Consider the following 26,494-nt stretch of genomic DNA (forward strand, 5'->3'; position numbering starts at 1 on the left):
GTACTTCTAAGCATTTCTAGTTCATTAAAAAAAAATTCTGTTTAACTCCGAAGGAAAAAGAAAAATAAAACTACTCACAGCGGCAGATCAGGTCCAAAAGTCAGTCAGTCATGTCAGTCAAAGTATCTAAGGACGAGTTATAGAATACTGTGCAACTGGTTCATGTCCTGATCTGTAAAGAATGCTGAAAAATTTGATGATGGGTTTCGTCTGCATGCAAATAAGGGACTAACCTACCCCAACTTTCGCATTTTTATCTCAGTCGATTGCGCAACTCTGTGCCGTTTTCCTGGGACTATCTCAAAAAGCCACAAGCACCTTTGACTGTCACCGTTAGTAAAGACCTCCTCTCTCGCAGTTAGCCGTCTTTGGCCAATCAACACCTGGAAAACAGGAGCAGGAGGAGCGGAATGAACTGGCTTGTCACAGTGTGCGTGCGACTTAGGGCCAAAAGGTGTCACTGCAATCCACTTCAGAGTGATAGTCCTCACGGTGCCTTTAAATGCTTTTATTCTTCTCAGGACATGAAAAAAGTTTTCGGGTCAAATAATCCTTAATGTCTGGTCCAGTTAGTTTGGTCGAATGGTTTGAAGATGCTGTGATAGTCTAAGGTCTCTGAGCACAAATCCATGTTAACCTTTATCTCCTTTTTCTCCTTCTGACCCCCTAAAAGTCCAATGTTTCTTTTCTCTTTTTCGTATATTTATCTTTTACTCAGTAAATCTGACATTGAGAGACCAGTTTATATCCTGCAGCTCCTGATATCACCCTCACATGGTCATGATGTTACTAAATAACACTCTCTCAGGTTATATAATAACACGTTTTTAATAATTACCTAACACAGCCTCGTAGATGTTAATGAGATGACATTTGGAGGAGGTTCTGGGTGGATTACAGATAGCAGCAGAGCCCTGAGATGGATGAGGCCTGCTCTGATTGGTTTGATATTTATGATGTTAAACACAGATGGCACATTGAACAGAGCTGAATGTTTGTTTTTTATAATCCTGAATGATAAACCGTCAGCCTGTCCTATCAGCTCACAGACGTGTTTTTGACAGGCCCATGCACAGCTGGTATGGTAATGATTATCAAAAGAAGGGACACATCCTCCAGCTCTGTGTGTGCGTGACTGTTTAGGGCTCTGGTGACCATATAGGCCTGCAGGCTACGCTCTGTGTGAGCCATATGGGTGTCCCTGTGAAGTACCAAGGAGGACTACAGCAGATGTGTTATCAAAGGGTGTCAGGGATTTCTCCAGATCCCAGATCCTTTAGCTTAAGATGCATGAGAGCACCAGCTCACATGGGATCAGATTTTAACCCCTTAAATTTCTAATATCGGCCTTCAGAGTCTTTAAGGCTGGAGTGTTTCCTACCAGCTTATTGTCACAAACACTGATGATTTTAATTTTCATTATTTTGCATTTGTTTTATTTATTTTTCTCAATAACATGTTTGACATGTTTATTGGGAACATAGATTTTAAATCAGTTTCATGGCTGGGAAAAAGCATATTTTTTTATTACTTAAGTGTTGGGTGAAATTTCTTTGTATCATCTGAAGCAGATCTGAAAAATATTTTGGACATGTCAAGGACCCATGTTTCTCATCCTTTAAGTATCATCCAGATAAAAGATTCACATTTAAACATTCGAGGGATCAGGACTGAGGTTTATCAATTTGACATAAAACACTTTTATGTGAAGTGAACCCAGCTGATCCAGACTTTTGTCTCAAGACTCGAAAGCTCAGCAGTCGTGACTGTGGTATTACAGTAAGCCATAAAAAGGAGAGACCTGTTTTATATTAGTGAAATGTATTTGTGACATGAAGTCAGCAGATTGACATATTGGCAAATCAGTTTGGATGGTCTGGGTACATGTCACTGTTAGGACCAATCAATGAGCTCTGTCTGAGACAACAGGAGCGTCTCCCTCCACCCTGTCCCTCTGACTCCCTCTGTGAATAGATTCATGCCTCTCACTCTTGTGTGAGCATGCAGGTCACTTGTGGTGTACTTGTTCATGAGGTTTCAAGGTTTTAGGAAAATTGTTATTTTAATTTTTAAAAGTGAGGAAGGAAAACCTGTCCATGGTCATGTGTTTCATTGACTTTAAAAAGGCATATGAGGTACAATGGTTAAGATCCTTAAAGCCTACAGTGTCCCCCCAAACCTACTCCAGGCAATAGAGACCATGTATGCAGGTACAAGGGCCAGGGTAGTGACCCCAGATAGCAACAGTGGGGAGTTTGATATTCTGGCTGGGATGATGCAAGGGGACACACTACCTCTCCATCATAGTCCTGGACTACGCGCTCAGGAAGGCCATCAACGGAAGAGAGCAGGATCTCGGCTTCACCCTTACTCCAAGGAAGTCGAGACAACAGCCTGCAGTAGTCCTGACAGACCTTGACTACGCGGATGACATCAGCCTGCTCTCCACCAACATTGAGCAAGCACAGGAGCTCCTGAGCAGTGTGGAGCCAGAGTGTGCCAAGGTTGGCCTTATGCTAAATGCCAAGAAAACCGAGGTCATCACCTGCAACATTTCTCCTGAGCATCAACCACTGACTACAATCAGAGGGGATGTCCTGGAAGGGGTGAAGGACTTCAAGTACCTTGGCTCATGGATCAGCCCAACCGAGCGGGACCTAAAAGTGAGGAAAGCACTAGCATGGAAGGCGCTGAACAGCATGACCTGTGTATGGAGCTCCACCCTACCCCGCCAAATCAAACTAATCTTCTTCGCTTCAGTGGAATCTGTTCTACTCTATGGCAGTGAATGCTGGACCCTGAAGCCGACCTTTCAGAAGTCTTTAAACGGTTGCTACACCAGGATGCTGCATGCAGTACTGAACATCAGCAAGGACGCACATGTACCCAACAGTATCCTGCACAAAGGAATTCCAAGGGTGAGCGACAAAGTAGCTGCCAGGAGGATGAGACCCGCAGGACACTGCCAAAGGCATAGAGAACTGCCAGCCCCCAATTGGTTCTATGGGAACCAACACATGGGCACCAGTCGCGAGGATGCCCCACGTTAACCTATGTGGAGGTACTAAATGAGGATGCAGGAGCTCAAAGCACCAGCGAGCTGGCCCGATGCATGGAAGACAGGGATGACTGGAATAAACTATGGAAGGCTCGTCTGAGGATGACCTAGAGAGAGAGTTATTTAATTTTGATGATGTTTGAATAGATAGAATGACACAGAAACAGTCAAAGATCAGACATTAAAACCAAACTGGTGGACTCCAGGGTCCATATGCACATCCAGTCAAACAGGACCATTAGTCTGAACATACTGTTATGGAACAGCCCATTTGGTTTTACCATTAGCTGCATGCATGACTGCCAAAAATTGGTCAGTTAACTAATCGTACCATAAAAGTGAGACAAGCACAGAACATCAAAAGCCCGGGGGACTTCCTGGAAAACTTGTTTCCAACAAATTTAAATTACATACTCCACATAAACACACATAAATCTTGTAGTTAACGCCTATAATGGTGGGGTCCTACCTTAAATTCAATGCTCTGTTGGGGCTTTAACCTTGTGCTAATTCTTTTTTTTTAGTTCAAATATAGCTAATAGTTGGACATACATACAAGCCCTGGCTTTGTATGGGTTATAAATGCAGGAGGGGCTGAGATATTGAAGTTTAAGAAGGAGCTTTGAAGGCAGATTTGTGAAGTTTTTTAAAGTAATCTTTTACAATTACAAAATAAACAAAACAAAAAAAAAAAATCAGCCTGATGCATGTTCACTGTACAAGTTCTGATGAGTTTTAGGGCAGGTTAGGCTCCTAAGTATATAAACCATTTTGAGGAAAATTAGCAATTAAACTTTGAATGCTATGAAGGCTTTAGTTAGGTTACACTTTTATTGTCATACGGTTTTACATGTTGCCATAAAATACCCTTCAAAAGTCACAGTGGCGTCTGCATCTGACGAGAAGTTTTAAGGTGTGGATAACCTGCAGCTTCTCTGGTTGCAGATGAAGAGTTTCTGTTTTTTGAATAGAGGGTTTCATTCAGAACAAGGAAGTGAGCTTCAAATCAGAATGAATACCACTGTGGCTTCAACAGACCCTGTTGTAGAGCTGGTTGGTCTAGAATACTCTTTACAGAGTCACCTTCTCCTTTTTGTTCTTCTACAACCTTCCTCTGATCTCACAGTTTAACCGAACCAAACATGCTGACTAGCTTTGACCTTTCTCCTGCTCCTTCACATAAAGTCAAAGCTTTTCTTTCCAAATTCACGTCATTCAATATGAATTATGATCTAAAGTTATTTTACTTTGCTGTAGTTCAGTAATAAGTGTAAAAGCTTTAAAAGCTGATTTATGGTGAAGTTCCTTGCAACTTTAACTGTTTGACACTAAAACCTGGCATCCTGAAGTGTAAGAAGACCCTCTCACAGTTTGTGTTTGAAATACAAAAGAAAAAAAAATCCTGTGACTTTAACGTGTGAAGAGTGTGAATGAGTGTTTGTTTTGGTCGGGTTAACTTCAGTCACTGCTGGACTGACGTTTACCTCACTGTGGGCTCACCATGTGGAGCAGCAGCAGAAGTTACGCTGCAGTCTGACAATGTTTTTATCAAGCTGGGAAGAAGCTGAGTTTGCTGAGGCATGATAACACAGCTCTGCAGTGTGTGTGTGCTTCCACTGTACGCGTCTGTGTGTGTGACATCGAGGCGGAGGGGAGAAAGAACCACTGCATTACTAAGCGTGTGTGTGTGTGTGTGTGTGTGTGTGTGTGTGTGTGTGTGTGTGTGTGTGTGTGTGTGTGTGTGTGTGTGTGTGTGTGTGTGTCTGTGTGTTGGGGTACGAAGACACTGCAGTCACATGTGACTGCAGTACAGTGGAGCATCAATACAGCAGCGTCACACACACACATGCAGTAGTTTTGGTGAGGTCATCACACACACACACACACACACACACACACATACACACACACACACACGCACATACACACCTTGGCTGTCACTGCCAATAACAAGAATGTGTGTGTGTGTGTGTGTGTGTGTGTGTGTGTGTTTGTGTGTGTGTGTGTGTGTGTGTGTGTGTGTGTGTGTGTGTGTGTGTGTGTGTGTGTGTGCGTGTGTGTGTGTGTGTGTGTGTGCTGAGTTCAGCAGATATGTTAAAGTGGATATGATGTAAGTAAAGCTTTTACAGCACTTCTGGGGCACAGGATGTACCCAGACAGACAGACGGGTGGACAGACAGACAGAAAGAGAGACAGTTACAGCCATGAATGCCACTCTCACAAGATAGCGCAAGACTACAAATGTAAATATGAGACAGTAATACATAAGGATGTGTTAGTATCGGATCGGCTCAGTTTGGGCATTTTTTACAGTATCAGTGATCGGGGATTGTAGCCGATCCTCTCAACCAATCATTCACCTCAGTTGCACAAAAATTGCTGCTCAACGCCAAAGCATTACTAAAACTGAGTGCTATAAGTGCGTCCAACCTTATTAAAGCTATGGTCTACGATCTGACACCCAGTTTGGCTGATTTGACACATTTGAAAAACGCAGCCTCACTCACCCCTCCCCTCAGTGTTCCAAGATCCCGCCCCCAGCTCGTATGGCCCTTCTTTGCCTCCTAACAACATGCACCCTCCGAAAAAGAGCAAGCTACCCGGCAGAAAATGTAACAAACAAGACAGTCATCCTCCTTGTAACACACAGTGGTAGCTTTTTCAATTGGACCGGCGCAATCAAAACCATGAATTAGCCAGCGAGGCAGGTCTGGTGTTGCCACTGCCAGCTGATCAGAGCAGAGCAGACTGTGGGCAAGGCTTTACCTTTCTCTGAGTGTCTTCACCAGCTCAGTTTACAATGCTAAAGATGTGTGGCTAACTTATGCTAAAATCTATTGACAGAGCTGACCAGTTCTGACCAGCAGCGTGCAGTCATTAGCCAGTACAGGCACAGACTAACCAGAGTTATTCAGCTGACATCTCCCACTGTGGTAAACAAAGTCATTACCTGTTGGAGCGAACAGCTGTTTGCCAGCTGATACGTGAAGCACAGCCTCAGTTTCCCCGTGACGCGCACAACACACAGCCAAACTCTGTCTAAGGTTTCTGTGGTTTTTAAGGAAGCACTCACCAGAGCAGGTAGGCACCTGTATCCACCCTGGAGCGGTCCCGGTGGCTTTTTAAGTAGTTCGGCATGAGTTCGGCTATAGTGGGAGTAGTAGTATCCACTGTTAAAGCTAATTAGTTTGTGTTTAGCCCTATGTGAAACTGTTGCAGCGAGTGTGCCCGTCCTGTCAGCTGGTTCATGTACACGTTAGTTGCTCAGCCGTGTCGAATCAAGCAGGAGGAAAGGAGACGGTAAAGGTGAGCAGGTCAGATCAGTTCTGGTTTCTCATCAAGCTATCTACTGAGCTGTGTGTGTACCAAAATCCAACAGCTGAACGGACAGCCAGTAAGATCACACTTATTTCTTTTGTGGATACAGCAAGGCACTTATTGTGGTGGTGAGGCACTGTGGCGTGGGGGAGAAATGTTTGTGAATGGGTTGGATCCTTGGCCGCTAGTGAGGAAATTAGAGAAAGTGATCATTTTTCTGCCTGAAAGGTCAAACTGAGTGTTTCACTGTTCAGAAACTCAGCTGTCTCTGAGTCAGTCGGTCTTCTCTGGTTCCATGATGCATCTGTAGCTGAGCAGCTAGCTGACGTGAGAGGGGTAGTGGGGAAGGACGAGATGGGACCATGGGCATGACGGTGCGAAGTAAGGGAGATGGATTGGATGGACTCACGTACCTATACGAACCGCGCATGCCATGCGCGGTTCTTATTAGCCAACTAGTATGCAGCTTTGCAGTGGATATACTGAATGGATTTTTTTTGGTCTTTTTGGTCTTTATATTGTGTAGATTGGACCATAGGACCATTACAGCCCTATAACTGGTATTATTAAGATGTACAAAGCTTCCAAATCAGTATCAAAGTATCACCGATACACTAAAAAATGCCAAAATCGGGCCTGATCAGAAAGTATGGATCGGGATCGGGACATCCGTCAAATTTATGATTTCTCTGTGATGCAGAAGAAAATGAAGAACAGACTCAACCATCCTGGGAGCATGTGTATACGCACACAGGTTTCAGTCGACATGCACTCACAGAGGGATGACAGAGAGAGAGGACTGCTCTGGAAAATGCACCCTGAACTGTAAGTGGTTCAGTGCCTTGCCCAAGGGCTGTTTGGCAGCGCTGAGGAGGTAAACTGGCCCCTTACCAGTAACAAATCCCATCTTCCAAACTGGGCCATGGTTCAGTCAGCCTCTGGGCAAATCCAAACATTTGTGACTCATGAACAGTTTTCATTCACTGCTTGTCTAAACCTTATGGTGGTCTTTCTCTCCACCTCCTGACCCTGCAGCTTCAAGGTCTTGCATGAACCTGTGGTTTTGTTGTCTCAGCCTAACCTCGTCTGTCAAACAGTGTTTCTCATCCAAAAGTCATGAAATATGAAACATTTTTCCACGAGCTCCCCTCTCAGAAATAAACAGCATATAACTCATGAGTTGATTATCCAGTGATAGTTTTTCAAAGGGGGTATCTCCACATGTGTTGGAGTCAAACATTTACCCTTGATGATAAAGTTCTGAAATCATTCTAAAAATAAGACACACGATGGGAGAATCTACATGAAAGCACCTCAGAGCTTCCTGTCTGTCCTTGTGCTCGTCCTGACCTCCTTTACGAGCTTCGTATATCACTATAAGCCGGGGGGTTACAGTTGCATAGAAACAGGAGGTTGTGTTGGATGTAATCTAGAAAAGAGCTCATGTTTTACAGCCAAGACGAGAGGCAGAGTCCCTGGAGGTTCCACCATTTCCACAGTCTGTCAGTCACAGCGACAGGATTTACATGGTTTTCCACGGCCATGGGATTTCGGCATCATTATAGAGCATCTGGAGTGTGTTGTTCTGCTGTGTGTGGCTGTCACCCAGGAGAAAGGGATTCATCTGAACGTTTCCCTTCTTCTGTTTCTCTTTTTTTTTCTGTGCCTATGTGTTTATGTCATGTGTTCATCACCCCTGTTCTGATGTCTGTCCTCCTCCTTTTCCTGTAATCTGTCTTTTCGTCTTTGTTGTGGGAAAGAGATTCTCACTTTCTTTTGTAACTCTGTCATCTTCCACCCCCCTTAAACACTGTCTGCTTGGTTGTCTTCCATCTCTCATCGTCCTGTATCCCCTTCCTCACCAGCCTGGTCTATCTTCATGTTCTTGTCAGCATTTCATAGCTGTGAAAAGAGCTGGCCCCTACTTTAAGAACATGAAGAGGTACAAACTGAGGAGTTACTCTCAAAGAGTTTATAGATTCAGTGTTTAAAAGGGGGTGTTATCTTTTTATTTGTGGAAATTAAGTAACGATGCTGGATGTTCAAACCTCTACATATTCAAATGTTGAAATCCCCAAATCTGTCTGTAAACTAATCAAAATGCTCCGTCCTAAAAATAGCAAGGGATCTGTATGAGGTCTTTCTGAAATTATGAAGTCTTCACATGAGGATCTCCTGACTGGTTACGTGGAAGAAGCGGGCCTCAAACACCAAGGTCTGCCCATAGCTCCATAGCACAGGCCTCCAGAGAGCTGGCTAGTCAGAGTAAAGGGGGTTTTTGGAGGTGGGGCTAGTGTATTTGCAGCACATTTTTTTTATGTGTTGTTTTGTTGTATTTGCTGTGCGCTTTCTAAATGCTGTGCGGGTATTGTCAAACTGATGAAGATGTTTTCTTAATTTGCTTGTCTTTTGTCTTTTTGCATGGGTTTTCTTAAAGAGGACATATCATGCTGATCCCTGATTTAATACTTACATATAATATAAAAAATTTGAAAACAAGACCTTTCACCCCCTGAATTTTCCAAAAATGCGATATTGTATTTTTCTGATATCCTAGAACGAGATTTGATGCCTCTGAAAATAGGTCATTGCCATTTGGCCGCGAGATTTCGACCGTCGTGATGACATGAGGATCCTTTCTTTTTATTGGAGTAATCTGATAAAGCAGCTCCTCCTCTGTGATGTCAGTTAGTCACACAACCACCACCAAGGGATACACCCACCAAGAGCTGAGTATCCCCCCTCAGATGCTGGATGCAGGGACTCTGCTCTGCTGAGCAGCTCGGTTTTACATGGTGAATTAGCAGTTAAACACTGTAGTTTTAGCAGATGTCGTAATACTTGTGAGACTGTGATATTTGCATGCTTGTTCTGACATGCACTGTGAACCTGGACCACAATAATGCTGCGGTAATAACATAGTGAGGAACTGACGGTAGAGGCGATCTTTAGACTACACTTTCAGCATGATGGATAAAACAGACAGAGAAAGTGAAGGAGCAGGATGGAGCCCTGTTGTAGAAATAGTTTATTGGTGAAGTCTGCCTATATTTCCACGTATAAACTATACATGTTACAGTACTGGTTTGACTCACCACACTGAAGTGTCCTGAGATGATCTGTGTCCAGGTGGATTTTCTTCCTCCTGAGCTGCAGAACCGTCCGGGTCTGACTCGGGGTCCAATACAAAAGGACGTATCCTACACTCTGTCATTTTATTAGTGCTATCAATGCCTTACGGTGAAGTTTTGGCAAACAGCATACTTGCTCGGTCTGCCCCATCCAATATGGCGGTTTTGTAAATACTGCAATGCTGCAAAAACTGCCTTCTGGCTCTACCTCCTCCGCCTCTCTGATAGAACTGACCAATTAGAGCACAAAGGGCTGTGACGTTGCGAGGTTACTGGAGGTCATTCTGGAAACGGAGCGTTTCAACGAGATCTTCAGAATGGCCTAAAATGAGGATATTGAGAACGCTATTGTGGGGCAATGAAGGAACTAAATGACTTATACTGAGGACAGAAATGCTTTATAGGCATCCTAGTCTGGCATAGTGAAAAGGAGAAACAAGCATGATATGTCCCCTTTAAGTTTCAGCGCTGTTAGCTCTAAGGGCCACCATACATTACTCCCTTTTTCCACAACATACCTGTGTGAGCTTAGCTTTTCAACCCTGACTGTTATAAAAAACATAAATAAATGAAACAGAGAGCTGCTTAGGAAGAGCTTTGTGTGTGTCTGTCTTCAATTCCACCCTGGATATCAGCTTTGTGTTGGTCCAAACAGGCCCAGGTTTCACACTGTGAGTATTGATATATTGTCATTATTAGGCCTAAGGGCCATCTTATTATTCTTTTGTTTTGCAGCATACCACGGGATATTTTCAGTTTAAAAAGTTTGCCATGGCTCAACATAGGTTGAAAAAGACTGATCAAAGCCACCAGTGAAAGAAAAATAGTGTTTTTTCTTGAATAGTATACCATGTAAAGCTTCTACCCCTACTGGCCCTCTCATACCAATGCTAAAAACAAGCGTAATACCCCCTCTTTAACCTGTAAAATAAGCAGTGTCATTGGTGTCGGTGCTCTGACTCCTTATCGTCTCTTACTGTGAACCAGAAAATTCATGTGCATGAATTAAAGACTTTATTCTTTCACAAAATCCTTCCAGCTTCAGTTTTTCCCTCTAAAATAGTGACTCACACACACACACACATCAGTAAAGTGTGCTTACTCTCGCCAGCTTGTTGCTATAGCAGTATATGATGACATATCCTCTGTGTATGTCTGTAAGTGAAAAACCTTCGCTGTGTCTAAACTCTTTAACCTGCTCAGCTTCTATTCTCTACCCTCCTCATGTCACCCTCATATTCACCGCCCGCTTCACGCCCTCCCTTTAAGTGCTCGTCTCCCCCCAGAGTTAGTGACAGCTGTTAGCAAGGATGGGAGCTCTCTCTAACCTCCTCCGTCCTTGGCTTGAAGAGAAGAGAGCTGGACAGACTTTAGCATTGCTAACACGCACGCTAATATCAGCCTCAGTGAGAGTGGGAAGAGTACAGGGACAGGCCAAGGACGAGGAGATAAAATCAGGGAGATCCATTTCACCACAGTTTCTCATGTTCACGTGTAAAAAGCAGAAATGGTCTGTCAGCGTGTGCTTTGAATGAATCTGAGCACACTTCTTCATCTTGACACAGATTTTAATCATGTTGTCTTGATCTCTTTGATTTGCCATCTCCTTTGATTTGATCACAGCAGACATCAACTCTAAACTGTCTTATGGCATTCTAGAAGAACCATTAAACTGATCGTCCACTATTATATATAAAGGTCAACGCTGTATCTTTCATGAGGGGCACTAAGTTCAGTACAGTAATTATAATGAGGGAGAGGGTCTAATTCACTCATAAAACCTGAATCCTGAATCTAAGATCCCCGCCATGTGAATTTGAACTGTTACACTCTGACCTCTGTTCCAGCCTGAACTGACCTCACAGATGTTTATTGGAACAGAGCAGCAGGCTGTACTCTCACTGTGAGCCTAAGTACAGCCTGGCCCAGCCCTGACACTCCTACGGCACAGCTCCGTCATCACAAAGTGCACTTGTGCAAACCCCAAACCACTTCAGAGGCCCTGCACAGCAGACGGTCCAGCCCCCTGACCTCTGAGGGAGAACATTTGATGGCCTGTGTCTCGTCAGTCCTCCTTTTGTTGTACTTCAGACTTTGTGTTTGAAACAAAGACTGCTCAGATCTACCTTTACTTATTCTTAGCTATAGCTAGATTATTGAGGCAGTTTATTCCTGAAAACAGAAAACAGAAAACAGAACCAATGATGTCCTGTCTCTCCTCTCTGTACTTTCCATCTCTGTTAGCTGTCTGTGTGAATCATGGACTGTACATAGAAACGACAGCATGCCTCCAACTTTTACCATTGCACTGTTTTGAAGCCATCAGAGGCGCCACCATTGTGCAGCCAGCCAGAGTCTGGGTCAGAGTCTGAGCTGGATGACAAATACGTTTTTTTTCTATTTGAAGTCTTATATTTCCTGTCAGCTTGTGCTTGAAAAACGTTCTTGAAAAAAACGTGACATAAAATCTTGTTTTTAACCTAGCAAATAAGAAATATTTTTTTTCAGAATAAAGAGGATTTGAACACAATGCAGCCCAATAGTATCCTCATTTCACCACAGCATATAAATGTGAAAAAACATTTCTACATGTTGTATTTATTCTTAAAAAATTAACCACATTCCATCTGGAAAGACTGGGTAGACAGAGTTTTTGACCTACACTGCTGCCAGTCACTAGGGGGAGCAGTTTTTGTGGCAACCTCACTTTGAGTTGAGCAAAATGATGTCCATTATTTATTTTTTTTCCAGTCAATGGTCTAAACTTCTGAAGCAGTAAATCTCTTAACAGGGCTTATAAAGTAAAAACCTATATCTTCAAATCATCTTCACATTATCCTCAAACCTCAGGAATTCTCTAATACAGTTGCTCCAGGTCATTATTTGAGCTGCAGAAACAAAATGATTTTTTTGTGTGTTTGAATGTTTTTGTCTTATTTTCAGTAGAAAATGTCTTTTTAGACATAATATGAGCCACATTCACCTGACCAGTCCAGAAAAATGTCTTATTTCAAGTTATTTAAAGACAAAAATGAGGTCTGAATTGCTTGTAAAAAAAAGTTAAAAATAAATCTGCCAATGGAAAAAGAGACAAGTTACTAGTCATAAGACATTAGTCTAGTGTCAAGCAGATTTTCTAGCAAATTTGTCTACAGGCAATTCAGACCTCCTTTTTGTCTTAAAATAACTTAAAACAAAACATTCTTCTGGGCTGATAAGTTGAATGTCTCTTATATAAAGTATAATTAGACAAATTTGACCTCAAACAAGACAGAAACACTTGATAAGGTTTCAGTTTTTTCATGTGCAGTGTTTACTTGTTGACACGTTAGCCTACAGATACATTGGAGCACCAGGTTGCCGATAGTGCTACATATAGCCGGCTACTACAACGTTTGCTTGATGTTATGTTTTCAAACCGTATCGCTACGCAACTGTACTGTTGAGCCTTTAATGATGAAGCATTGATTATCATGTCATTGTCATAAAACATCTAAAACCAATCAGACAAAGGTTTTGGATAGGTTTTGATCAAATGAGTTTTCAGCTGAACATTTACCATGTTAGACACATAGACTGTATAAAACATGGACGTAGTCTCCCCAACGTCACCCGTCTGTTCCTGAAACGGAAAATGAAGCACATCGGCTATAGCAGCCATATTGGTAGTGGCAAGGGCTTCGCCTACAGCCATAGGGCGCCGGCCGTCACGTAACCCTCAGCTGTGCTTCTTATTGGGGGGGTTCACGATCTTAATATCCTCTGAATGGCCGCATTAGAAAAATATTCACCCCTCGTACAGTGGGAGCCAGTAGTAAAATTAGCGACTCGGACAGGAGAAGTTTTTTGAACCAGGCTGTAAATAGGTTAATTTCTGCTTTGAAAATGGCTTTTTTTGGCTTTTGTGTATGTGACTTCCGCTTCTTCCGGAGCCAGGCTCAAGCGAACACTCCAGACACAGCAGATTTTAGCACTTCCACATTGTCTCAATTCTCAGACCGGAGGTTGCCGCTTGGTTAGACAACTTCTTGTGTTGTTACCCTAATCCAGTCGGACTTCAAAGGGCTTGGCATGTCAATAAAAGAAAGTAGTCATCACTTTCCTCTTGTGTTTAAGGCTCAGAGTGTTGCTTGATCGTGATGTGTCATAGGGTCTTAAGAGGACTCTTATAGGACTCTTATGGAACTCTTAGAGTATGTACTGTTCTGTTCTTTAATGTAATGATCTGAGCTGATTGGAAAATAAAACACTAAAAAATTTAAGGGTATGCATTGATATTCATTTCCTAGCAGAACAACCCCACCTCCCAACTGGACCATTATCCTGCAGTATGCCCCCCCTTTAGTTAATAACTAAACTTGTTCTTATTCATCTCTTTTCTAGTTTTCTGACACCTTAGAGCACTTCACTCCATCAGTCACCACAGAGCAGGACCATGAGACTTGGTTCATCTCATTGATCTTTTTTCAATTCTAAAAGCTTTTATAGCACACCTGTAAGCACACTGACTAACAGGCCTTATATTTGAGAAGATGACCATTCGAGACAGAAGACTCCCAGCAGTTCATCCATTCAGCTGATCATCAAACGAACACACTGACAGAGATACTTCTGGATCATCCATACCACGCTGTGCTTACCGAGCAGCAAAAACAGTCTGTGCCTCTGAATGAGCAGGTCAAACTGTATTTCCTTAAACTGCTCCCTAAAACTATCTCTGTGGAGGTCCCCTGCTCGGGTGTTTCGCCCCGGCTCTCCTGGTCTTGTTTCTGTCGTGTCTCTGCTCCAGTGAGGCATGAATGCTGTAAGAGTCCTGTTGGAAAAGCAGGTGTTGTTTGACCTTGGGGCTCTGTAGTGACTGTGGCCCTCAGAGGACTATCTGACTCTCTCTGCACGCACACTGTTTGGGTGTGTGTGTGCGTACGTGTGTGTAACATAATGGCTTTGACTAGAGTTCTAGAGTAATCAGGACCGTGGCCTTTGTTGATTTGTCACAACATTTTCACAGTTTAATCAGACAGTTTATTTGATCTCTATTAGTTTTTGTTGCATTTATTTTTAATTACCCCAAATAAGAAACCTCATAAAATGAATTGAAGGGTACTTTAGACATAATGACTTTGATGGTAGGATGTTATTTGCTCAGTGTCTGTTTGGATGTGTATATTCGGTAAAAAGATGTTTGATTGCAAACAGATCACAGATTCACACATATTCCTAACATACCTGAAACCCGACACAATGCAGTTTTGAATCTTTTACCTTAGCAGCTAAGGTCACACTCACACTAGGGATCATGTGATTCTGACAAAACACAAGAACTGAATCGAGGAATCTGGTCCAAAGACATTCACAGACAACTAAAGACTCCAACGACTTTCAGGAATGAGGTCAACAATTCTCCTAACAAACCCATGTGATAATGACGAGAATACTGGCACACAGGCATTCATTTTCCTTCAAGTTTCCCTGACAAGTGTCTTGCCCAAGGACACTCAGGCATGGGGACAACAAGACTTGTAATTGAACCTTCAATCCTCAGAGTGACTTAGTTGTTGTTGTCCTTAATAGTTGAGCTTATTGAGGCCAACTGAAGCTGGTGTTAGAAAGTTGTTAAAGGCTGTTTTTAAAACTGTTCACTGAGTCTAGCTATAGAAAATAACTGTTGTGATATTTACATACATATGATGTCACAATGCCCATCTGTGTTTGCCTGGACTGCAAACTCAAGCTGTTACTTCCTAAAAGTCAGTGCTGAGTGAATGACTCTGTTGTAAACTGTAGTCTGGTTTTAGCTATGATTATCTCCTGTTGCAAAGCAAGGCCCATTTATCTTTTAATAGTGTACGACAAGAAGTGGAAAGGAGGAAAAGCTGTGCTAGCTCCTCCGCTAACCTCTGTAATCTCTGTCACTGTTTTTTGTTTAGTTAACAGCAACAGTAATCATCTGCTACAGTCAAGGTTATAATAGTTAACTAAAACGAAACTAAAATCGAAAACTAAAATTTAAAATACACTGTAGTTAACTCAAACTAATAAAAACTAGAAAAGAAAACAAAAACAATAAGTAAACTAAAACTGTATCTTGTGTTAACAAAACTAACTGAAACTAACCAAAATTATAGACAAAATGTCCTTAGTTATAGTTTTTGACAACATTCATAGCCTTTAGGATTTAAATTTATCCGACACATTTTCCAAACCAATTTTACAACAGTTTTCTGCAGTTGTCAGTGCCGGACAGCACCATCATAGTGACGTACTGGGACGTGCTTGTTTACTGCACTGACTGGCTGTGCACTGTGCTGCGACGAAACATAGAGGGGCAATGAATCAGAGCATCTGTTATAGTTTAATTTCATGTGAGTCTGACTTAAATTGTATTTGAGTCTGCCTTTATTGTTATGGAGTCCAAGTTTCTAATTATTAAAGCTCATATTACATTGTTTTATATCATTTATGTTTAAATTACTTTTATGTAACTTATGTTAACAGTTTTTATATAATTCATGTTAACATTTTTTATTCAATTTATGTTTATATTTTTTATATTAAGTTAATATTATGTTCTTGTGTTGAAGGCAGCAGCCAACAGTTCAGTATCAGCATTGACTGAGCAGTGAGCACTATGTTGGACTTGAAAATAAACAGTATAACAAAACATTTACTCTGACCTTTTTGAATCCTGCACCTGGTTAATAAGGTATGAAAAACTAAAACTAAACTGAAACTAAACCAAAACTAAACTAAAACTAAGCCTTGTTGCAAAAATCAAAACTAAATAAAAACTAGAATGCCTGCTCTAAAACTAATTAAAACTAAACTGTAATGGAAAACAAAATGTCAAAACTAACTAATATTAAACTATAATGACAAATCCAAAACTATTATAACCTTGGCTACAGTTACAGGATTCATCACACATTCACAAACTTATTAACAGAGGTCTTTAGGCCTCAGTCCAGATCTATTGCTGCAAAAACTGGTCGATATGTGAAATACACCGCCAAATGGTTGAAGAAATAATTTCTGATTTTCATTCATCTTTGTTTTCTAACAGTTTACTATTACACTTGAAGCTCTGAAGGTGTGTTCAAGGCGCTGAAGCATTTTCATGCAGGTCAGGTGCTCTGATCAGGTCTGATAGGACAGGACTCCTGAGGCGTCCTGTCTGTCTACAATGACTCGGCAGTTGTTGTGTCTGCTGTGTGTGTGGGGGGGGTGGGGGGTGGGGTGGGGTGTAGCAGTTCAGAGATGTCTTTCATCTTTATAAACCCCAAAATGATACAGCAATAAAGAAACACTTGCTCTCTCTCACACACACACTCAATCACTGTTGATGCACTCTGCTTCATTATTCATGATACCCACCATTACACAGATACTGGCACTGCCCCAAAAACCAGCGTCCTCATTTCCCCCTGAAAACACGACAGAAAAACAAGTCATGACCACCACGTGTCTCTGAAGCAGGGACACTTCTCAGAAGAGCAAACACACTGCTGGTTTGAAGACATTGATATACAGTAAAGGCTGTTTAACCCCTGAGTGTTTCAGGACCATGGACAGCTACACACTCTATTATACTTGATACATGAGCAGTGTGTGCTCAGGACATTTATATGGATAATCAAAGTCCTATAAAAGAATAAGAACACATGTATTCACTGATATCTATTTGATGTGTATAAAACCTTTAAATTGACATTATTTAAGCTTTGTACCATAACTCCAACAAACATGACTGCTGACAATATGAAGCATTTAGAGACCATCCAAAACATTACAAGTGCTCTCTTCAGTTTATAAAGCTGATGAACAATGTCTACCTTCATTAACTAAAATAAGACCAAAACCATGAAAGTCCACTAAGAAGCTCTTCACAGGGCTTCAGTGTTTCAGTCTCTATCAGCACGCAGAGAGGTGATAACATCCACCAACAGAAGCACTGAAGCAGTAAACTAATATCACTCACAATGAACAAACACTTCATGAAGCCTCCACAATGAGTGTGGTGGCTACCCAGAGAGCAGGACTGACAGATAGGAGGGAGTTGTTGTATTACTGCTTTTTGAATGAATGAATGAATGAATGAATAAATAAATAAATAAATAAATAAATAAATAAATAAATAAATAAATAAATAAATAAATAAAGGTGCTGTTTTCTTCTTATTGCTAAGGCAGACTGACCAGTTTTGGTATAAAAGACAACGATGTCAAGAGGCAACATCTAGTCTCAGAAAATGAGACACTGCTGAAGTGCTAAAATCGTTTGTTTCTTGAGCGTCCTCATGAGGCTGGCTCCGGAAGTACCAGAAGTCGCGTAAACACCAAGCCAAAAAAAGCTGTTTTCAAGGCAGAAATAAACATTTTGACAGCCTGGTTCAAAAAATGACTCGTGTCTGAGTTGCCTATTTTATTATCGGCGCACTGTACGTGTTTATCCTGCTCATCAACATCTACAATGTGCGTCAGCAGTTTGCTCACATGCATCGTTCTTGTGGAAAAGCTTGCCAACAGTGTTTGTTGTCGTGGGAACCACAGATGCTGTCATCCTCTCCTGCTGTAACCCTGGTGATTGTTCCTTCTGAAATGTGCTCTGTCTGCTCGCCTCAGTGTCAATAGATGAACACCACACACACACATCTGCACACACTCACAGTCTGGAAAGGTTGACCTAGGGAGGCCAGGCCTGTTTAATGTTTATTTGGATGACAGAGCAGAGAGACAGACAGGGAGACAGAGGGACAGACACATTCAGGTGCAGTTTTCAGTCTGTCTCACCTAGTGCTGGATTCAAAACGCACAGTCCTTCATGTGTTTATAAGAACTCCTTGAGATGGGTTTCAGTCTGTATTTGAGAGACTTAATGTTGATGAACCTTTTTGTCTTCTTTAGGTCAGGGAATGATGTCATCAATGATGTCCTCTGGGGGACGCCAAGACCCACCAGGACAGCCGGCCTTTGGCTCTGACTACCTGTCAGGTAAGAGGAGCAAGGATTGTGGTTCAGAGAAGTTTTCACATTTGACATAGCGTTAGTGAGCATTTCTCTGTTTCTGAGATTTTCTTTCTGACCTGTCATCCTGGTGAGAGCAGAGGTGTCACATTTCTGATGGCTGTGTTATCCTCAGTCATGGGCTGTTTTAGAGACCCCCTAGTACATACCCTATTGACCTGAATGTAAGACAAGGCTTTCTTCATTGAAAAAAAAAAAAAAAAAGAAGTGGGGTTGTCTTATAATAAGGGTCTTCCCATTGATATAGCTGCAACAGCAGAGGGCATCAGCTTTTTGTAAAGCCAGTGACCTCACTGTGGCTGCAGTCATCTGTCAGTCACAGCAGAGACGCAGTGACAGGAGATGACACACACTGATTGTCCACAGCAAAGTGGACCAAAACCGGCCAATTTAACTGACAACCGAGGCGGAGTTATGATGCTAATTTTAAGATCATGACGGTCAATGCAGCAAGGATGTTAAACTGTCAGGCGCCCAAAAATATGGCGTAAGAGAGCAATGTCTGAAGATTGCATGTCCTAAGAGAGTGTCTGAATAACATGTCTACAGATATTAGTGATTGCATTTAAAGCCAGAAATTAAAGCAGTCGTTTATTATTATTTCAATTATTTTCTCAGAATTGCAATAAAAAATAGTTTCTTTGAACAAAGTACATTTTGGTTTTCTAAGTCTTTTTCTGTAGATTGGTCTGGAAAATAGAGTCTTATAATCGGGTTCGTCCTATATTCAGGTCTAAATGGTACTGCTTATAAATGTAGTATGTAGTCCCTGTGACTATTGAATGTAGTATGACTACTCTGTTAAGGATGCACTGATCAAACTTTTTAAGTCCCAATACCAATTCTGATACATGAGCTTTGGTATCAGCTGATACTGATTCTGATTTAATCTGATACCAGTATTAATTTACCATTCTCTGTTCCGTAATATAGGGATGAGATTGAGAATTAGGTTTTGGTAACTTCAGGCTTTTCTAACTTTGTAAACCAAAATGATATTAATGTATTCAAAATTGGCATGCACTGATCCTGAAACTGGCTTCGGTATTGGCCAAGTCCAGCCTCCCACAGCTGGATAAGGTATTGTTGGGAAAGGGTCAATCTGAACTTGACACAAAAGCCAAAAATGCACAAACTCACCAGTGTTGATGAATGCAGAAGAGCAAGAACTGAACTGAATAGATCTATCCTATGGGTTGGCCCTTTGTCACTGATATCCAATCTTACTTTTTGAGTAGTATTGGAACCAATACACAATACCAGGATCGGATCAGTGCATCCCTGGTTCTGTTGAATCGGTCCTGTAGTTGTAACGGTTTTTGGTTGGGAAAGCTGAAGTACAGCTGATAAGAAAACTGTCCGACTGGAGCTGGTAGATGAGCACTGGTAGGACATAATCAAGATTTACTAACGTTGATCACATTAGTGAGGAAAACTAAACAGAAAGTCGGCTCACCTTCTGGACACTTAACTACAAACTGAGTTTACAAAGTTCAATTGCTGTTGCCTTTTAAACAATAGCTCCATGTAACTAAAAATGTAAATTAAATACAGTAGCCAACCTCATTGTATTATATCCGGTAAAAAGTTGTCTTCAACAAAGATACATCAAAAAGACCTGCTCTCCATTGATTTGCTTCAAAACAAATGCAAACCTTGGTAAAAGTCACATCCTCATGACAGTGGGTGCAAGTGCTCATGGGAAATTGTATCTTTATTCTGGAAAACACTAGCTTTTCCAGATAGTCCTCACTGCTCCTTTTAACATTAGTGTTGTTGTATTGTAGTTGTACTGCCAACTCATCACAGTAGGTGTGTAGGTAAAAAAGAACAACATTGATGCCATGCACTGTGGAAATTAGGGATGGGTACCAAATTAAGTACTTTTTTAGGTACCGACCGAATTCTGTCAAAAGTACCGGGTATCGATTCATGTAAAATCAAAAGGTACCATGTTTAGGTACCTAAACGCATCCTTGTGACTCTGAGGGAGTGGAAGAGTAGGCGATTGTCCATGCCGATCATGAACACAGCATTTCAAGGTTATCTATGGAAGAATATATTTTTTAAATTGTAAAAAATATATATTTTATTATTGAACAAATTGATATTTTTTACCACATCAACACAAAAAAGTACCGAAAATTGGTATCCTTGAGTACTGGTACCGATTGCCAGGTACCAGGCATCGGTACCGTATTGTTTCAAATATGAAAGGTACCCATTCCTTGTGGAAATGGTGAGAAATCTTCCTAAATTAGAAGAACATTTTCTGCGGATTTTTGCTCTTCTCATGTAGTATTTTTTTTTGTCGTTTGTACGTACTGCTTGTACAGCTGGTGGTTCTGGAAACAGCCTTGGTCTTAGTGAGCCATGACAGCCTCATGACCTTGTAAGCACCAATGAAAAGATACAGGGTCTGCCAATGTGCATCAGTTGCCTCCTCTGGCTACCACCTATATTTCCACCTTTATCCTTATTGGACTTGAACCATAAACCCACTGGTTTACAAGCCAATCCAAGTCCCAACTGAGCGACTGACTTCCATTGTGTACTGAACATATTCTCAAAATCAGACGCCTGAAACTGAAGCATCTTCAGGTCAATTCAGTTGTCATGAAGTGTCATGAAGTGTTATTGACGTGTTATTAAACTGTGCCTTGACTTGCTCTACATGTAACAGATAGTTGAATGATGTTTTGTCTCATTTTGGAATATAAACTCCTGAAGTTTGACATTTTGCTTTGCCTCATCACATTTCCTCCTGACTTGTTTCAATCTACTCTTTATCCCTGCGGACTTTCTCACTGCTCCCACTTCACCTGACTCCCTCTTCGGCTCTGCCAAAACTGTCTCATTGATTTTCCAATTCTCCCCCTCAGTCACTTGTCTTCTTTCTCTCTGTCTCTTCTTTTCTGTCTGGTTGTCTCTCCTCCTCCTCTCTTACAGGTCCGATGATGGGAGGGAAGACGGATCAGTGGAGCCTGAACAAGGGGAAGGACAGCAGCATGCCCGACTCATTCCTAGGTCCTCTTTCCTTTTTTTTGTCTTCTGTGTCCTTTTTGTTTCGTTGGGTCTTTAAATCAGATCCTAAATTTAGTCGATGAGTGGATGAATTCTGAGTATGAAGACAATTCTGATTCTGATTCTGATTCTGATTCTAAAAGAAAAAACTGATAAGCACATAATTTGATCGCTCCCTGACAAACTTTTTCCTTTTCTAATTTTTAAAAATAATAATTGACTATTATTGCACAGAAGCAGATTTAGTAGTCCTGGTTGGCTTTAACTTAACAAGTATCATCCCATATGTCCACCATCATCTCACCCATAGCATACTTGATATCCAGCAGCAGGATGTGTGTTTTCTCTAGTCGTGTGTTTTTAAGGTCTCTCTGCTCTGTCTCCTGTCAGGCTTCTCTCAGTCCGGGATGGGAGGGACCATGGGGTCCAGCCTGCCGCCACTCCAGACCACGATGGGCCAGACTGTGATGGGTTCAGCCATGGACTCCCAGAAGAGTTCTGGCCTCTTTGGTGTGGAAAACAAAACCAGCAGTAACACCAGTGGGAGCAGCCCATTTAAAACCAGTGATCCTTTCTCTGCTGGCGGCCAAGGACTCTTCTCCATGGACCACTCCACAGGTAACAGAGAGAGGGTTGGATGCATGTGTAAGTGTACAGTGGGAGGAGGGTGGATAAAGGAGTGTGTTGAGGAGAGAGGAGGAAAAACAAATTATACCTCACAGTAACCTGGGGAGAGAGAGAACCTGAAAGTCTGGGTCCCAGTCTGCTTTGGAATAATCTCAACAAAATCTAAACTTCACACCCCGTTTTGTCCATTCACAGAAGTAGTCCAGAGTTAGGAAGGGTTAGACCAGGGATTCCTAAATGTTTGAGCCTGAAACCCCCAAAATAGCGCTGCCAGTTACCGCTTACTGTGTGAGTACATTAAGCAAATCCAAAAACAAGCAAAATCAAACAAAAAACCCTACAATCTCATAAACTCAGGGATTAAAGTTCTCCATTGCTACGACAGATTTTTGGTCAATTCCAGAATTTTCATATTTCTCATCAGTGTCAATCAGACAGAAAAGTTGAGCAGTCTGTTTTTAATATCAGTATTTATCTGAAGTGGACACAAGTGTAGCTTTGGGTCTGTGTGACATTAATAACAATCAGAACTTTTATCTGCTACGGGAAGTTCGCTCTGCGTAGGAGGCTGTGTTAAACCCACTCACGGCTTTTCTCCTCCCTCTCTGCCATTTGCACAGAGGGAGGTGTGGACGCGCTCCTCTGCACCTCTCTGCGCCTTGACTGCGCCTCTCTTGGCACTGCAGGAAACTTGCAAAGTGCACCGGTCACAACCTGTCCGCGCGGGGAAGGCCGGCACAGAGCAGGTGCGCCTGCGCTTGTGCCTGGTCTACGAAATTAGAGCCCTATATGTCATATTAGCTTAAAAAGCTAGCAGTAGGTCACTATTTGACTTTTAATGACTGAGTGGGTCAAAGTTATTAAACACAGCACTGCACAAGTTATGTTCAATTGCTTAATAAAATATACTTCTTAGTCCACTGAATTTATAGGAGCTCTTAAGTTTGTTTGTTAGTTATTTCCCAGATTTAAGGTATATTAAGTGAAATATGATGACTAAACCATCTGTTAAAATATCTTTGATATATTCCCTGGGAGTTCACAAAGTATCCAGCTATAGTTCAGTTAACAGAATTAGCTCCAACTGTAGCAATGACAATAAAATGAGGAACACAGTAATGTATTTTATGTATGTCCACCTACCTCAGTCTGCTTAAGATCAAGAGCAGTGGAGGCTTCTTATTCTACTGTCATTAATTTAAATAACAGGTCCTCATTTATCATAGCCTGATATCAAAATGCTCCAAAGCTTTGCTTTAATGTAAGAATAGCTAGATTTTTCCTCTGGGAGACAATCCCCCACACCTCCTGACTTTATCGACTTTTTATTTGTTCGTTTTATTCCTTAAATAAAAAAAAACCTTCTGTTGTTCTATACATTGACAATTTGTAGACTTGGCTTTAATCCCTGTAAACTTAATTTATCTGATTTGTATAAAAATAGCTTTGATCTAAACTGTAATCCCTACTATATCTATATATATATATATATATATATTTTTTTTTTTTTTTTCAATAAAGGGTGAAATTTGCAACTGTAACTGTAGTGTTTGATTTTGGAAAGCATTTTTGTGGCCCCAACTTTGAGAACCACTGGGCTAAATTACAATGGACATGCTTCAAGCAGCAGAGGGCGCTGTTATCCAGCTGTTTGCACTCAAGATGAGCCAGTGGAAGTTTTGCTGGTTTGATAGAAGCCAAGGAGAAGAGCTTAGGACTCATTGAGTTTTGAAGTAAAACGTCAAAGCCCTCAGGGTTTGCCCAAAGGGAGTTTACTGTTCCTGTCATACAAGGTCAGTTTCTGTCAGGATCAGTTCACTGAAAGAAGCTGACCATTGGTTGAAAATAAGTTCTGCTAATAAACCCACAGAGGGGTTTCTACACCAGAGAAGGACCAGCACACTGAGCCCTCTAATTGAGCCCAAAGGCCAGAGCTCAGATTCTGTAATGGAGACGTGCTGCGCTGAGAGCACGTCAGTCTGTTTGCACTTTCAGTCGCTCTGTTGATCCTTCAAGCATAAAAACTCCACAGGAGAAATAAAGATCGTGTCTACAGGAGCTCAGAGCACTCTGAACTTATCTGAGTCTCACTACTGCAGACGCTATGAATGATTTAGGGAGCTCTTTTCAGGGTTTTATTTTTATCTCTACCTTTGTTTTTGTCAGTAGACTAAAAATAGACCCATTAACTTAAAGTCATGGAGCTGTGCAGGCTTCATGTTACGTAATTACTATTCTCATTCAGTCACTTTTGGGGTGATTTCGTGTCAGTCACATGTGTGAGTAAAACTCTGTTGAAAGCATTGATAGCTGAAGGAAGGATGATCATTCTGTGAACAGTGTGTCAGGCATTTCACAAAACAGTTAAAATTTGTAGTAACCTTGATTTCAAGGAAGAGAACGCAGTGACATAACCACATGCTACTATTTTTAGATGTTCTTGTTGTTAGCTAACTGCTCCATCATACAAAATACCTGCAGACGGCCTATGAATGTGGCGATCCTCTTACGTAACTTTGACGACAACAATACAGAGTCAAATGTGAGCTTCAGATAAAGAGACAATCTTTGATCCTCATGGTGCAAATCCAATTTCTTTGTTGAGTTATGTAAACATGTAACATGTCACCAGTTAGCACTGCAGCTTGTCTGTGTGCGCTTAAGATCCCAAAGTACCAGATTACAAATTACTGAAATAAAAAGTGTAAAAATGCTCAAATTGTAAGATCTATGTGCTGAGCTCCAGCTTTGTCACATGAATTAACCCAAAGGAACGTTTTAATGAAGTGAAAAAACTAAAGTACAGAACCAGTATGCATCATACAAGACGCCCTCCATAAAGAAAGTCCATCATTAAAATCTGTTGTTGTGACTTCAAGTATTTTTACCTCTCCACCTCTGATAGGAAAATGTCAAAAACTAAGTCACAAAAAGGTTTTGGATTTCTTTCTATAAAACATTAAACTATGAAATAGCAAACATACTCTGTAATCATTCCATGCTTTGTTCCATCCAATGTTTTGTCACCCCTTAGCGACTGAACTAGTGCTAGTGCTACACCCAGGCTAGTGCACTGATGAAGCTGTCTGGAGTTTCTCATTAAAAAGTTGAAATGAAGGCAAAACTGAAGCTGCAGTACATGCAAAAGATGAGCTCCTCTATTGCTGTTTTGTGGGCTGCCTCATCATGAGAGTGACCCTGGGTTAATGGATGTATCTGCAGTGATGTACTGGCTGTTTATAGTTAATGGATATTACGCTATGACTTGGCTCCAAATTGGAAAACCAAACCAGCTCTTTGGAAGAATGGGATTTTAACCAACTAAGCACTAGCACCAAACGAGCACCTGGTTCTATTGATGTAAAAAGAGGGATCTAAGGGCGTATTCAGACCTGGACTGTTTGGTCCACTTTAAACGGACCAGGGTTCGTTTCCCACACTGGTGTGGACTTTTCATGCAGGTGTGAATAGACACAAACGAACCCTGGTGCAGACCAAACAACCGGACCAAGACCCACTTTTTGAGGTGGTCTCGGTTCACTTCCAAACGAACTCTGGTGCGGTTCGTGGTTTTCTGGTGCTGGTCTGAATACAAACCAAGGTCCATCCGAACTAACCACAGGATTCATGCGCCTTTTGGGCCTATAAAGCCACCGTAACCTAACCGTCTTTGGTTCATACCTGATCCTCCGTCTTCTGTTTAGCCACACTGTTGCTAGCATGTTGTGGGTCAGGACATGCAGAGCATAGCGTCTCCTTGCTGCGCGCATTCGTCTTCGCTGTTCCAAAATTGTAAACGGTGTTGTTAAGCCTGCTTTGAAGGAGCTGCTCTTGAAACTGAAAATGATTTAGCAGCTCTAATAAGAGCACAAACACATGTTTACCTCCATTTCCAGGTCTGTATTCTGTGTGCCCCCTTTGTCAGTGCTGTCCAATGAGAGCACTGATCGTCACACACGTTGATGTGTTTACAGAATATAGTCCACTTGCAAAAAGTACAATCTGAATACGAACCGCGCCAAACGAAAAAAATAAAGTCCGCTTTTGGTCCGGACCAAACAAGTGGACCAAAGGACTTTAGGACTCTAGTCTGAATACAGCCTAAGACCCAAGACAAAAGCATTTAGCTGCCCAAAAAACATTCACAGGAACTACATGGTTCCTGAGACTCAGGTGGATCAGCAAAAATGACACTTTAGTAGAAGAAGACAGGCCTGCATTGTTGGGTTAAGCACTTCAATTAGCCTGTCTGCATGCAGGATATTCAGCCTGTGCTGTTGGATCATGCTGATGATTATTTTTTTACATTTGAGAGG

The 26,494-nt window shown here is 41.6% G+C and overlaps 1 protein-coding gene across 4 annotated transcripts in view; it reads left to right on the forward strand.

Moving 5' to 3' along the window:
• LOC141803859 (uncharacterized) overlaps positions 1-26,494 on the forward strand; it is a 149,025-nt gene that overhangs the window by 33,450 nt on the left and 89,081 nt on the right. For all 4 annotated transcript variants that reach the window (XM_074687891.1, XM_074687890.1, XM_074687892.1 and 1 more), the window contains exons 3-5: positions 18,408-18,494; positions 21,477-21,554; positions 21,942-22,169. In XM_074687891.1, the coding sequence (XP_074543992.1) occupies positions 18,408-18,494; positions 21,477-21,554; positions 21,942-22,169 (393 nt within the window). The remainder of the gene's footprint in view (positions 1-18,407; positions 18,495-21,476; positions 21,555-21,941; positions 22,170-26,494) is intronic.

This window comes from Halichoeres trimaculatus, unplaced genomic scaffold (genome assembly GCF_033239565.1).
Source record: "Halichoeres trimaculatus isolate MK-OKI-2021-1 unplaced genomic scaffold, fHalTri1.1 fHalTri1_scaffold_15, whole genome shotgun sequence".
In the NCBI taxonomy this organism is placed as follows: Eukaryota; Metazoa; Chordata; class Actinopteri; order Labriformes; family Labridae; genus Halichoeres; species Halichoeres trimaculatus.